The sequence below is a fragment of the Staurois parvus genome, unplaced genomic scaffold (genome assembly GCF_062004578.1).
Source record: "Staurois parvus isolate SC_StPar_1 unplaced genomic scaffold, SC_StPar_1.0 ptg000811l, whole genome shotgun sequence".
Classification (NCBI taxonomy): Eukaryota; Metazoa; Chordata; class Amphibia; order Anura; family Ranidae; genus Staurois; species Staurois parvus.
The window spans coordinates 301673-317328 of NW_028318607.1; the positions used below are offsets into that span (position 1 = coordinate 301673).

General features: G+C 44.7%; 1 protein-coding gene across 2 annotated transcripts in view; it reads left to right on the plus strand.

Annotated features, from left to right (window-relative positions):
* ATL1 (atlastin GTPase 1) overlaps positions 1-15656 on the plus strand; it is a 104335-nt gene that overhangs the window by 58691 nt on the left and 29988 nt on the right. For both annotated transcript variants that reach the window (XM_089654857.1, XM_089654858.1), the window contains exon 7: positions 12222-12314. In XM_089654857.1, the coding sequence (XP_089510983.1) occupies positions 12222-12314 (93 nt within the window). The remainder of the gene's footprint in view (positions 1-12221; positions 12315-15656) is intronic.

Sequence of the window (15656 nt, forward strand, 5' to 3'; positions counted from 1 at the left end):
TGACACGTGTTTTACATGCAGTTGATGCACGTTTTACATGAAGTTGACACGTATTTTACATGCAGTTGATGTGCATTTTACATGAAGTTGACACGTATTTTACATGCAGTTGATGTGCATTTTATATGAAGTTGACACGTGTTTTACATGCAGTTGATGTGCATTTTACATGAAGTTGACACGTGTTTTACATGCAGTTGATGCACGTTTTACATGAAGTTGACGCGTATTTTACATGCAGTTGATGTGCATTTTACATGAAGTTGACACGTGTTTTACATGCAGTTGATGCACGTTTTACATGAAGTTGACGCGTATTTTACATGCAGTTGATGTGCATTTTACATGAAGTTGACACGTATTTTACATGCAGTTGATGTGCATTTTATATGAAGTTGACACGTGTTTTACATGCAGTTGATGTGCATTTTACATGAAGTTGACACGTGTTTTACATGCAGTTGATGTGCATTTTACATGAAGTTGACACGTATTTTACATGCAGTTGATGTGCATTTTACATGAAGTTGACACGTGTTTTACATGCAGTTGATGTGCATTTTACATGAAGTTGACACGTGTTTTACATGCAGTTGATGCATGTTTTACATGAAGTTGACGCGTGTTTTACATGCAGTTGATGTGCATTTTACATGAAGTTGACACGTGTTTTACATGCAGTTGATGCGTGTTTTACATGCAGTTGATGCACGTTTTACATGAAGCTGACGCGTGTTCTACATGCAGTTGATGTGCGTTTTACATGAAGTTGACAAGTGTTTTACATACAGTTGATGCACGTTTTACATGAAGTTGACGCGTGTTTTACATGCAGTTGATGCATGTTTTACATGAAGTTCACACGTGTTTTACATGCAGTGGATGCACATTTTACATGCATTTGATGCACATTTTACATGAAGTTCACACATATTTTACATGCAGTTAATGTGCGTTTTACATGAAGTTGACACGTGTTTTACATGAAGTTGACACGTGTTTTACATGCAGTTGATGCGCGTTTTACATGCAGTTGATGCACATTTTACATGAAGTTGACGCGCGTTTTAAATGCAGATGATGTACTTTTTACAAGAAGTTGCCATGCTTTTCACATGCAGTTGATGCGTGTTTACATGCAGTTGATGCATTTTTCTATCTGCATTTGACCTGTGAGGCCACTTCCTTCTTTTCTCTTTCCTTGGGCTTCTGTGCACTGTGATACGTTGCAGTGCATCTGCATGCATTTTTGCACGTTTGCGGTGCAGAAAAATGGAGCATGCTGTACTTTTTTGCACTGTGCTGCTCTGCAATGGTGTGAACTATGTTTATAAGATAGCCTGGATTTTGGATTGCCTACGCAGTTGGAGCGCAGTCCGAAATGCATCCCACTGCGTTGGGTGTGAAGGGGCCCTTAAGCTGAATTTCCCATCATCCTGTGCTCTGTGTGACAAGGGTCTCCTCCGGGGCCAGAATCCTGTCACTGACTCTGATATAGAGACATTCCAGCTGCAGCCAACATCCAAACACAGCTGAGCTACGACTTCCTCCCCTGGAGAGAGCCGCGTCTGTGGATGTGGGTGTCGCTCAGCTTTCTGCACACTCTCTAGCGATATTTCAGCTGCATACTTCTCCCGGTGCGTCATATTCAGATCAGCTCCCTGCCCTTCCCTGTGAACACTGAAACTCGGGGCTGGGTGTTGGAGAAACACCTCGCTCTCTGCAGATACATTGGGATATATTTAGACTCCAGATCTATCTTTGTGATGGCGCCCCATCCCCTCCCATAACACGAGATCCAAATTAAAGGGGTTGGGAAGGATCCTGTTATTAAAGCAAAACTCCAGCCAAGAATTCCGAGATAATATGTAATAGTCTATTAAAAGGTAAAATAGTAAAATGAGCTTTTGCTGCAATATTCAGCTTCATTCCCCGGAAGTACTTTTCTTCTGCCACTAGATGTCCTCACTCTAGTGGCCCGCTTCATTCAACCCACTTCCTCTGAGCCCGAGGTGTTCTGGACTTGCTCCAGTGACTGGACAGTGAAAGGAGAGGCAGCATAGTGACATCTCTAGGGCACTTTGCTATCTCCTCCTATCAGCATGCTTCTTCACAACGCATGCACTGATTGGCTCCTTGTGCTGCTTCTTCCTCTGACACTACAGCCCTGCTGTACAAGGACTGCAAGAGGCTGATAAGAGGTCAGACTTAGATACGTACACTGCTTGCATTTGAGCACTACATTTAATGAGGTATTAAGGAGATTCAATCATTCGTATCTTGTATGCTGTGTCCTGGGCCATGTCCCGGATCACAGCATGAAACTTATTTGCATATGCAGTAACCCAAGAAGCCATTAATTTCAGGGATCAAGGCTGCAAGTAGGTGGTCCCTGCATACTTAGAGGTGGGGTCTGGGCTGTCCCAATTTGTAAAGGGGTTTTGTGGTGGGTGGCCCCCACATATTTAAAGGTGGATTCTAGGAGGCCCCAACTTGTAAAGGGTTTTTGTGGTGGATGGTTCCATATATATTTAGGGGTGGAGTCTGGGAGGCCCCAATTAGTACAGGTTTTTTGTGTTTTGTGGTCCCCGCATATTTAAAGGTGAAGTCTGGGTTGTCCCAACCTGTAAAGGGGAATTTTGATGGACGGTCCCCAGATATTTAGAGGTAGAGTCTAGGAGGCCCCAACTTGTAAAGGGTTTTTTTGATGGACGGTCCCCACATATTTAGAGGTGGATTCTAGGAGGCCTCAACTTGTACAGGGTTTTTTGATGGGCGGTCCCCATATATTTAGAGGTGGAGTCTAGGAGGACCCAACTTGTAAAGGGTTTTTTGATGGACGGTCCCCACATATTTAGAGGTGGATTCTAGGAGGCCCCAATTTGTAAAAGGTTTTTGTGATGAGCGGTACCCATATATTTAGAGGTGGAGTCCAAGAGGCCCCAACTTGTAAAGGGTTTTTTTGATGGGCAGTCCCCACATATTTAGAGGTGGAATCTGGGAGGCCACAACTTGTAGATGGTTTTTGTGATGGGCGGTCCCCTCATATTTAGAGGTGGAGTATAGAAGGCCATGAGCAGCCCCCACATATTTAGAGGTGGAGTATAGAAGGTTATGGACAGTCCCCACATATTTAAAGGAGGAGTCTAGGAGGCCCCAACTTGTGAAGGGTTTTTGTGATGGGCAGTACCCCACATTTTTAGAGGTGGACTATAGCAGGCCATGGGCAGTCCCCACATATTTAGAGGTGGAGTTTGGGAGGCCCTGACTTGTAAAGGGATTTTATCATGGGCGTTCCCCCCATATTTAGAGGTGGAATATAGAAGGCCATGGGCAGTCCCCACATATGTAGAGGTGGGAGGCCCCAACTTGTAAAGGGATTTTGTGATCGGCAATCCCCACATATTTAGAAGTGGCGTTTAGGAGGCCCCAACTTGTAAAGAGTTTTGTGATGGGTGGTCCCCACATATTTAAAGGGTTGGTCTGGGCAGGACCAACCTATAAAGTGGTTGCAATTTGAGCAAGCTGCCATGAAAAATGGGTGGGTAAAATGCAGACCATGGGTGGGGTTAACAGTGTCCTGGGATTCCGGAGCATGATATTGGTAAGTATAATATGGTGGAGGCTACAAAAGTTTGCGCTGACACACAATGCACAAGCATGGTCTTTCATTGTCACTAGCAGTAGGGTGAGTGCATGTAGATAGGAAGCGACTAAAAGAGGCCGGAGGAGATCAGCAGCACTGAGATGCAAAGTGATTCTTTTTGCACAATTTCCATCTGCATAGACAGAGCCTTGTAGCTCGGTGCACACTCTTCTATGTGTGCTGTATATCTGGGTGTGTTCCGTATCTCAGCTGAGCTGGAGCAGCGTCTGGGAAGGAAATGTCACAGACAGAAGAACAGCGTTGGGATGTCTCAGGGATGGCCGGTGTCATGTCTTGTCACACATGTTTCCAATCAAAGTTATTCTGGAGCTCTTCCCAGGAATCTTCCCCGGGTGGGAGAGACTGGGACATGGTCCACACTCAGATATCACTGCAGTCGTCTTCCCTGATTAATTCGAAGATTCTGCCTTCAGTGATTGCTCAACAACTTGTGAAATGTCATATTAAGTTCTAACGAGCCGGGCCCTCCGTTTCCTCTCGTACCAAATTGTATTGTAACTGTAATGTCTGCCTTCATTTTGTACAGCGCTGCGCAAACTGTTGGCGATATATAATTCCTGAATTATAATAATAATAAACCTGATCTCCGGCCTTCCCTTCAGCCTTGCCCAGTTGTACCGGCTCCTCTCCTCTCTTGAAAAGTCTTACTCTGATTTCACTGCACACTGGGAGCTTCTTACAGTGTGCATTATTTGCTGCAGTAATTCAGACAGAGCCCGCCTCATTTCCTAGCTGGAGGACGTCCATAGACATCTAGCACTTTTCTCCGAAGTCTGACCTGCCCTTTTCATTCATTTCCGTTCTTCCATTTATGGAGGCCCAAAATCCTATGTGAGTGTTATCTAGGGCAGTCTGCATGCAAATGTAGCCTGCCTAGTAATGTCTGTGACGGAACGCGCCACCCAACCCCTGCACTTCTCACCAACTCGTGACCGAAGGACCAGCCGATCTGGCACCGCGCTCTCACTTGCGTAACAATGCCACTCTAATCTGCGCCCTGCACAAAGATTTTCCAGCTTGTGGGACCACAATCTATGTGCCAGTAGCCTGAGAGCGATTGTTACTGGGTTAGGTTAATTACGCAATTAACCCTTCACACTGCCACCACCACCTTTTTGTAGAGAAGGAGGAAACGCACAAATCCTAGCAGTAACACTATTATTATTATTATTATTATACAGTATTTAGCTCCAACAGTTTGCTCAGCACTATACATTACAATGGGAGACAATACATGAGACAGTACAATAACAATACAGTGCAATACACGAGGGGTTCGAGGGCCCTGCTCCTTGGAGCTTACAATATGATATTAGTATAAGCGTCTGTAACACACACTGTCACCACAGACAGGGATATTCAGAGGATTATTACATACAGTAGCACACTGCAAGAGACAGGGATTCTTTCGTTCGCATTAAAAGCTTTAGTGACAGTTTCAACACTTTTCAAAATAGGATTTATTACTAAAAAGGTCAAAATGGTGCAATTAAAATATTTGCAGAAAAAGATGTTACAAAGATATAAAGAAAACAATAAAGCAACAGAGAAATAAAAGAAAGGAGTTGAGAAGGCAGAATACTTGCAATGTCCTTGGTTTTAGCAGAGTCCAGTTGTCCAAACAAAAAGATTTCCTTGGCTCTCAAGTCCTTTAGATGTTTCCTGATTGATGTTAAACTAGAGCTGTCTTTTTTCCAGCCTGTCAGTCTTTTTCTATCATATTAAAGGGGTGTCGCCTGAGAACAAGTGACCAATTATCAAGTTTGGGAATGGGGTCTAGCAGGTAACCAAGGTTACGACCAAGTCGCCTTACAATTTCATACTAAGGTTAATAACCTCCAGCATGTACAGGTGGTATTCTAGCAACTGGCAGATTAATATTCAGAATTATATTTCAAACCCAGGGATACCAAACACAGCATACCCTTGTCACCCAGGAGGGAAGAGACTGCTTTCTTCCCCATCCTAGGTGCTGATATAGTCATGTAAGGCCTTGTTAGGCTGAGGCCTAACAAGATGGCTATAACATACAGCGTCCATGTCTCTATTGCGCACAATCGTCACAATGTCCACTACTGAAGACTGACACCGACCCATCAAGGCATTTCGATATTTAACCACTTGCCGCCCAGCCACTGTATAAAAACAGTGGCAGGGCGGCACGGCTGGGCAAAAGCACGTTTTAAAACGTGCTGTTGCAAAACAGGTAGGGGGCGCGCGCAAGGCGCGCCGCCGCCCTACCTTCATCGCCGATCTTAGCCGCGGGTGTCAGTCGCCGGGTCACAGCCGGTTGTTATCAGCTGTGTCCCAGTGATTTGCGGCAATCAGTGACAGAGAGCAGGGCTGCAGTAGCTCTGCTTTCTGTCACTTCCCTGACAGTTCCTGACAAGCAGACCAGGAGAAAAGAGTTTCTCCCTCCCGATCTGCCATGTCTCCCTGCAGTACACACCCCCGCCCCCTAGTAAAACACTCCCCTCACACAGTTAACCCTTTCCCTGAATAATAAAGGTAACCCCTTCCTCCCCAGTGCCATTAGTACAGTGTCAGTGGATTTTTTTTGCACTGATCACTGTATTGGTGTCACTGGGGATGTCAGTGACCCCAAGTCAGTTCCCCCCCAGGGTCAGAATGTCCGCCGCAGTCCCGCCATAAGTCGCTTATCGCCGCCATTATTAGTATAAAAAAAAATTAAAAATCCGAGTATCTTTCCCGCCATTTGTAAACGCTATAACTTTCACATAAACCAATTAATTTACACGTATTGGGTTTTTTTTAGCAAAGACATGTCGCAGAATGCATTTTGGCAGAAATTTATGACGAAATTTCATTTTAAAATTTTTTTTTACTGGACATGTTTTATAGCAAAAAGTACAAAATATTGTTTTTTTTTTCTCAAAATTGTCAGCCTTTTTTTTATAGCGCAAAAAATAAAAACCGCACAGGTGATCAAATACCACCAAAAGAAAGCTCAATTTGTGTGAAAAAAGGACATAAATTTCATTTATGTACCGTATTGCATGACCACGCAATTGTCCGTTAAACTAGCGCAGCGCTGTATAGCAAAAAAATTGCATAAATTGCAGTATGTATACCATAGTTTGTAGACGCTATAACTTTCACACAAAGCAATCAATATACACTTATTGGGATTTATTTTACCAAAAACATGGAGCAGAATACATTTTGGCCTAAATTTATAAGCAACTTTGAGTTTACTATATATTTTTTATAGCTGAAAGTAAAAAATATCGTTTTTCTTCCAAATTTTTGGTCTTTTTTTGTTTATTGCGTGAAAAATAAAAAGCGCACAGATGATTAAATACCACCGAAAGAAAGCTCTATTTGTGTGAAAAAAGGACGTAAATTTCGTTTGGGTGCAGCATTGCATGACCGCGCAATTATCAGTTGAATTAGTGCAGCGCCAAGTAGCAAAAAGAGGCCTGGTCATTAAGGGGGGTAAATCCTCAGGAGGGCAAGTGGTTAATATAACTCCTTCTACTGCTTCCATCAGGGCTGAAGGCTCTTAAGAGGGAGGGTGCTGTTTTGTTTTTAGGAATGTACAGCACTCTGCTGGCCCCTCCCACCAGCCATGTTCTGCCTGCATTGCATAGAGGAGTACAGAGGTCCAGCGATGACATCACTGGATCTAAAATAAGGTATATAATGAAATGCATGTGCAATATGTGGCTCCGGGCACATATTTTAAGCAGATTTTCTCCTGTCAGGTATTTTGGCATTCAGAGGAGAAAAAGCAAAGGTCATGTGAGAAGAACACCTAAGAACACCCTTTGCTAGCTGAAAAAAAAAGGGGGACCTCGAGGGGGAATTGCTGTCAGTAAATGTAAGAGAGCATCCTAGGGGGAGAGGTGACCCACGCCGTGATCCTCCCACAATGAAGAAAAAGGTGTAAAATATATGTCTAAACATGGATAAAACATACCAAATGTGCATAAGTGCAGGCAGAAAAAATACACCCACTCCGTCTACAGAACTGTGAAAGGGCCCGCACACAAGGAATCTTTGTCCCTTGAAAATCTTTTAAAACAATGTAAAGTAAAAGAAAACCAAATAGCGAATGTTTTATCTGATTTCCATGCATGCTTGTTACGTGGCCCATTGTGAAATGTCCTGAAATGGAACACACTGCATATTTGTCAGTGAAGATAAGAAAGACATCTGGATAGGAAAGAGCTTTAAACTACAAAACAACAATAACAATGTCAGCTCAAGATGATATAAATCTAATATGCTATAATGGATTTGGATAAATCCACTGCACAATAGAAAATGAATGTATTCTCTATTGTACATTGGATTTATAGGCGTACCTCGGTTTACGAATTTAATGCGTTCTCCGGGACGTTTCGTATTGCGAAGAATTCGTAAACCGAAATGCGGTTTCCCATAGGAATGCTTTGAAAACCAATTAATCCGTTCTGGAGGTCAGAAAAAAGTAAAAAAAAAAAAAGTATTTTACCTGTTCACAACTCTTTATAACTTGCACTTTAAAAGCATAAATACTGTACAGGGACATGATTAAAAATTAATTTGTAATGCATTGAAAACCAATTAATCTGTTCCGGAGGTCAGAAAAAAGGCAAAAAAGTTTTATCTGTTCATAACTCTTTATAAAGTGCACTTTAAAGGCATAGATACTGTACAGCAGTGGTTCTCAACCTTCCTAATGCCGCGACCCCTTAATACAGTTCCTCATGTTGTGGTGACCCCCAACCATAAAATTATTTTCGTTGCTACTTCATAACTGTAATTTTGCAGTGAAAGGAGTAGTGCAACATCACTGATGTCAGTGGGAGGAATAGTGCCACATCACTGATGTCAGTGGGAGGAATAGTGCAACATCACTGATGTCAGTGGGAGGAATAGTGCCCCATCATTGGTGTCAGTGGGAGGAATAGTGTCTCATCATTGGTATCAGTGGGAGGAATAGTGCCCCATCATTGGCGTCAGTGGGAGGAATAGTGCCCCATCATTGGTGTCAGTGGGAGGAATAGTGTCTCATCATTGGTGTCAGTGGTAGGAATAGTGCCCCATCACTGATGTCAGTGGGAGGAATAGTGCCCCATCACTGATGTCAGTGGGAGGAATAGTGCCCCATCACTGATATCAGTGGGAGGAATAGTGTCCCGTCATTGGTGTCAGTGGGAGGAATAGTGCCCCATCATTGGTGTCAGTGGGAGGAATAGTGCCCCATCATTGGTGTCAATGGGAGGAATAGTGTCCCATCATTGGTGTCAATGGGAGGAATAGTGCCCCATCACTGATGTCAGTGGGAGGAATAGTGTCCCGTCATTGGTGTCAGTGGGAGGAATAGTGTCCCATCATTGGTGTCAATGGGAGGAATAGTGTCCCGTCATTGGTGTCAGTGGGAGGAATAGTGTCCCAGCATTGATGTCTGTGGGAGCAATAGTGCCCCATCATTGGTGTCTGTGGGAGGAATAGTGTCCCATCATTGGTGTCAGTGGGAGGAATAGTGCCCCATCATTGGTGTCAGTGGGAGGAATAGTGCCCCATCACTGATGTCAGTGGGAGGAATAGAGTCCCGTCATTGGTGTCAGTGGGAGGATTGATGCCCCGTCATTGGTGTCAGTGGGAGGAATAGTGTCCCATCATTGGTGTCAGTGGGAGGAATAGTGCCCCATCACTGATGTCAGTGGGAGGAATAGTGTCCCGTCATTGGTGTCAGTGGGAGGAATAGTGTCCCAGCATTGATGTCTGTGGGAGCAATAGTGCCCCATCATTGGTGTCTGTGGGAGGAATAGTGTCCCATCATTGGTATCAGTGGGAGGAATAGTGCCCCATCATTGGTGTCAGTGGGAGGAATAGTGCCCCATCATTGGTGTCTGTGTGAGGAATAGTGCCCCATCATTGGTGTCAGTAGGAGGAATAGTGCCCCATCATTGGTATCAGTGGGAGGAATTATTATTATTATATTATTATTATACAGTATTTATAAAGCGCCAATAGTTCGCTCAGCGCTGTACATTACAAAGGGGGACAGAACAATACCAATACAATGTGATACACGAGGGGAATAGTGCCCCATCTTTGGTATCAGTGGGAGGAATACTGTCCCAGCATTGATGTCTGTGGGAGCAATAGTGCCCCATCATTGGTGTCAGTGTGGGAGGAATAGTGCTCCATCATTGATGTCAGTGTGGTGGGGGAATAGTGCCCCATCATTGGGGTCAGGGGGGGGGAATAGTGTCCCATCATTGATGTCAGTGGGGGGGGGGGGGATAGTGTCCCATCGTTGGTGTCGGTGGGGGGAAGAATAGTGCCCCATCCTTGGTGTCAGTGGGGGGAGGAATAGTGCCCCATTGTTGGTGTCAGTGGGGGGAGGAATAGTGCCCCATCGTTGGTGTCAGTGGGGTGAGGAATAGTGTCCCATCGTTGGTGTCAGTGGGGAGAGGAGTAGTGCCTCATCATTGGTGTATGTGTGGGAGAAATAGTGCCCCATCATTGGTATTAGTGACACCAATGACGGGGCACTATTCCTCCCACTGACACCAATGATACTTACCTTGCTGACCCCTGCTCCAGCCTGGGCTTGCTCCCTCCCTCTCCCATCTACAGCCAGCATACCTGGCTGCAGCAGCAAAATTTGCACAGTACAGACACTTACCTGTCAGCTGTCTTCCTTCTCTGGCCGATCTACTCTTCACTCGCTCCGGCAGCTCCCTTACTCAGTCTTCTTTGATCTACGCGCGCTGCCGCTCGGCTCCTCCTCTCCAAGCTCCACCTCCTCGCCGGTGATTGGCCGCCGGTGTGCCTCTCCTGAGCTACAGTTCCGGTGGCCAATCACCGGCGAGGAGGCGGAGCTGTTGAGTGATCCCGGAGGTGTGGCCAGGTGACAGGGGCAGCATGTCATCCCGCCCACACATCGACTGAGACGGATAGAGGAGCGGTGTCTTGGTTCCTAAGACCATCGGAAATATGTGTTTTCTGATGGTCTTAGGCGACCCCTGTGAAATGGTCGTTCGACCCCCAAAGGGGTCGCGACCCACAGGTTGAGAACCGCTGCTGTACAGGGACATGAGTGAAAAAAAATTTGGAAATGCATTGAAAACCAAATAATCCGTTCTGGAGGTCTGAAAAAGGTAAAAAAAAAATCTTATCTGTTCAAAACTCTTTATAAAGTGCACTTTAAAGGCACAGGGCCGATGCTATAAACCTCCCAGGCGCAATGCATCCTGGGGGAACTTACTTTGTATTGCGAAAAAAATTTGTAAACTGAAAATTACGCGAACCAAGGCTTTCATAAACCGAGGTACACCCAGGGGCGGACTGACAACTCATGGGGTCCCCGGGCAATAGAGGATCATGGGGTCCCTGTGTGCTTGCCCAAACTCAAAAAAGCCTATGAAAAAGGTACCAGGGGCATCTCATGGCGCCCCCTACTGACCCCAGGCCCTCGGGCACTGCTCAAGTTTCCAAATGGTCAGTCCGCCCCTGGGTACACCTGTATATAATTTTTAAAGTTGGCCCTCTATGGATCGAAACTCGTCAGGTTAAGCAGGGACCGGCCGAATTTCGATCCATGCATGGTTGGGTTTTTGAGTTGACTGTTGGGTTTTCCCCGAACGATCAGTGCCGCAGGATATAGCCAACAACACTGATCATTGTGTCCTGCGAGTGGGGAAGGCTCCCTACCAGCATCAAAAGTGTGGATGGGGAACTCAGCTCATTTTTTTTTGGTGCAACCCACTGGTTGAATGGAAAAAAAAAAAAGAAATGTATGGTCTGCCAAACTTTCATTGTTGATTTTATTATTTTTAGTTAAAAGAAGAATTCCAGGTATGGATATTTTATGATTAGTTACTTTGGCGCAGCTTGGACAAGTGTAGCTATGTATCGTATATACCATACTTGGCTGATGCCCTGGAAGCTGGAAATCACTGAAGTAGACACAGCTATGTGATCTCCACCAACTTCCACGTCCTGTGCTGAGCGGGAGGGAGGTCAGCCGCTAGGCATGGATGCCATTCAGAGAATGCTTTGCATTTTCGGATTATATGTGAAGCATTCTCTGATTGGACAAGGCTAATAGCATGATGTCACCACCCCACCTCTCACCTGTGTGCTTGGTCTGGGTCAGTGATATCAAGGGGTGTGTTTATAAAAAAAAAAATCATGGAGCAGTTTGTCCTATGAAACTGCATGAGCAGTCCTTTTCTGCAAATCTTATTTGGCCTTTTTTTTTCCTCCAGGTCAAAAATTTAGAAAAATACCACATCATGGCCACTGGAGGGAGTTGATGATCATAGAAAATAAGATTTATTTTCTATGATCATCCGCTCCCTCTAGTGGCCATCATGCAGTATTTTTCAGATTCACTGTGAAGAATGTTCAGTCTGGATAAAACGTACCTAATAACATTCGATTTTGCAGAGGGCAAATATACATGCAGTTTTAAAAGATGAAAAAATTGTTACTTTTTCATAAATACACCCAAAACATTGAGGCCAGAGACAATCAGTCCCATAACATGTTTTCCTTTAACAATATATATATATATATTTTTTTCTTTGTACAGTCTTTGATCTTCCTTGTACGGGATTGGAGCTTCCCATATGAATTCCCTTATGGTGCTGATGGCGGAGCAAAGTTTCTAGAAAAACGGCTGAAGGTTTGTTAATAAGTTTCCTTTGTCACTTCAAGAGCCTGTGCAAAAATAAAAGGAGCAAGATACTGAACACTTTACTAGGACATTTAGGGGTTTATTTACTAAAGCTGGAGAGTCCAAAATCAGGCTCACTTCTGCATAGAAACCAATCAGCTTCCAGGTTTCATTGCCAAAGCTTCATTGAACAAGCTGAGGTTAGAAGCTGATTGGTTTCTATGCAGAAGGGAGTCTGATTTTGGACTCTCCAGCTTTAGTAAATAAACCCCTTATTGTCCTATGGACACTTATACTGGGGTTTTACATCTATACTAGGTTTTTATGGATGGTTTACATTTGTATATATAAAGAAGTATATGATTTTTAAATATATTGTATCACTATATGGCTTTGCCTTAAAAGTCTGTCCTTACAATTTGACATTTTTGCATTAAAAACTCTAAGAAAAATAATGAAATGATCCTTGTAGCACAGGAGGAACTCCATTACAAGGGTTGCATTGAATTCCATTCAATCCATTTACTTTTTGGTTCATTCACGCATTCGATTAATTGCATTGCATTCTGTTGCACCCAATGTGACCCCATTGGGGAGATTTTTCCTAACTTCCTGTCACAGTGACAGCTGTGCAAGAAAAGAGGAGTGTGGTTGTCACTTGGGACAGGAAGACAAGCACAACAAAGAAATATTGTCAGAAGTTCTCTCCCTTCCCCATGCAACTAATTATTTGTTTTTGCCTGTGCCCCTGTTGGAGTGATTTCACGCCTCTTCCTGTCCTACTCCACTTGGGTAATAAAAACCCGTCTCTAATTCTTCCCAGTTCTATCCAAAGAAAATACGTGTCGTGTGAAGCTGTGATTTATGTAATGGAGACCTGAGAGTTGCAAGTTGTGCTGTGCTATCACACCAGTCATTTTGAGAGCACAAGCAACTGTGATAGATATCATTTGCAGCATGCCTTAAAGTGTTACTAAACCCCAAATCTTGCATTCACTATATCCAATCTCCCCGGACCCTGCATTCACTATATCTGGTCTCCCCAGACCCTGCATTCACTATATCCGGTCTCCTCGGACCCTGCATTTACTATATCCAATCTCCCCGGACCCTGCATTCACTATATCCAATCTCCCCGGACCCTGCATTCACTATATCCGGTCTCCCCGGACCCTGCATTCACTATATCCGGTCTCCCCGGACCCTGCATTCACTATATCCGGTCTCCCCGGACCCTGCATTCACTATATCCGGTCTCCCCGGACCCTGCATTCACTATATCCGGTCTCCCCGGACCCTGCATTCACTATATCCGGTCTCCCCGGACCCTGCATTCACTATATCCGGTCTCCCCGGACCCTGCATTCACTATATCGGGTCTCCCCGGACCCTGCATTCGCTATATCCGCTCTCCATGGAACCTGCATTCACTATAGCTGGTCTCCCTGGACCCTGCATTCACTATATCCGCTCTCCACAGACCCTGCATTCACTATATCTGGTCTCCCCGAAACCTGCATTCACTATATCCACTCTCCCCGGAACCCTGCATTCACTATATCTGGTCTCCCCGTTCCCTGCATTCACTATATCTGATCTCCCCGAACCCTGCATTCACTATATCCGCTCTCCCCGGACCTTGCATTCACTATATCTGGTCTCCCTGGACCCTGCATTCACTATATCCGCTCTCCCCGGACCTTGCATTCACTATATCTGGTCTCCACGGACCCTGCATTCACTATATCTGATCTCCGTGGACTCTGCATTCACTATATCCGCTCTCCCCAGACCCTGCATTCACTATATCTGGTCTCCCTGGACCCTGCATTCACTATATCTGGTCTCCCCGGACCCTGCATTCACTATATCCGGTCTCCCCGGACCCTGCATTCACTATATCCGGTCTCCCAGGACCCTGCATTCACTATATCTGGTCTCCCCGGACCCTGCATTCACTATATCTGGTCTCCCCGGACCCTGCATTCACTATATCTGGTCTGCCCGGACCCTGCATTCACTATATCTGGTCTCCCCGACCCTTCATTCACTATATCTGGTCTCCCAGGACCCTGCATTCACTATATCTTGTCTCCCTGGACCCTGCATTCACTATATCCGCTCTCCCCAGACCCTGCATTCACTATATCCGCTCTCCCCGGACCCTGCATTCACTATATCCGGTCTCCCACAGTACACACAACATGGAAATACAATTACGTTAGTAAATATAAACTGCTAAATACCTTTTCTCATCAGCAGTATATAGCAGTCTTGTGACTTCTATCAGTGTCCAGCAGAGCACTGGTTAAAGCTTGTAGGAGGAATTTTCATTCTCCCCTGATTGTCCTATGAGGCTGCAGAACCTCTGACCCTCTGTCTGGACAGTGCTGATTGGCCCTATGCTTATCGCATACACTCTCTCACCAGAAAAAAACCTCTCTAGCAATAAACACCAAACTGAGCATGTGTAGCTGGTCCCCAAGGCTCTGTTATATCAGGAGATGGATTGGGGACAGTAGAAGAAGGGGAGGATCAGATAAGACAGGAACAAACAGCCTTTTTACACAATGTGAAGGATTAACCCATTAGGTTCCACAGTGAGTATAACAAGTATACTGCACATACAGACTTTACTGTTGTGGGTTTAGTAGCACTTTAATGTAATTTTTAAAAATTTTCTTAATTATATTTTTTCTTTTTTTTTTTACTATTTTTTTTCAACACACTGTGACCAGAGCAATACAGCGTTACCATAGTAACATTGTACTACTCTGGGCAAGTGATCAGGATTTTTTTTTTTCGTTACACATCATCATTGCTTATACCAGTGCATTTCATTGATATTAGCAAACATTTTTACTGAATGAAACTGATTCATTCAGTGTCTTTTGTTGTGATTAGCTGTGATTGGCCAAAGCTCATCACATAGTACAGATGGGCTGTGATTGGTCCTGCCTGTACCATGTGACTGCTGTGACTAATCACAACTAACAACACGGCATGAAATGAAGCCATCCATTGTATACAATTGTCATGTGATCTGCTGTGATTGGTTACAGTGATCACATGACACTGGGAGCGGGTTGCTGTAGTGATCTGTCATCGACTGTGTCAGGTGGACAAAGCCAGTGACAGTTTGCGCAGTGGCGTGGCCCTACGGCCCAGTGAGTGGTGCCTTCTGAGAGGACGTCATATGACATCCACTCAAAAGGAGGAGTATCCTGCTTGGTCGTCAATCTGTTATAGGCCAGGTGGGAAGGTGTTAAAGTACCATAGAGTACCAGGCTTCAGCAGTCTTTCAGCAAGCTTCAAGAAGTGCTGAAGCCTGCCAGCAGCTTGCTTAAAGTA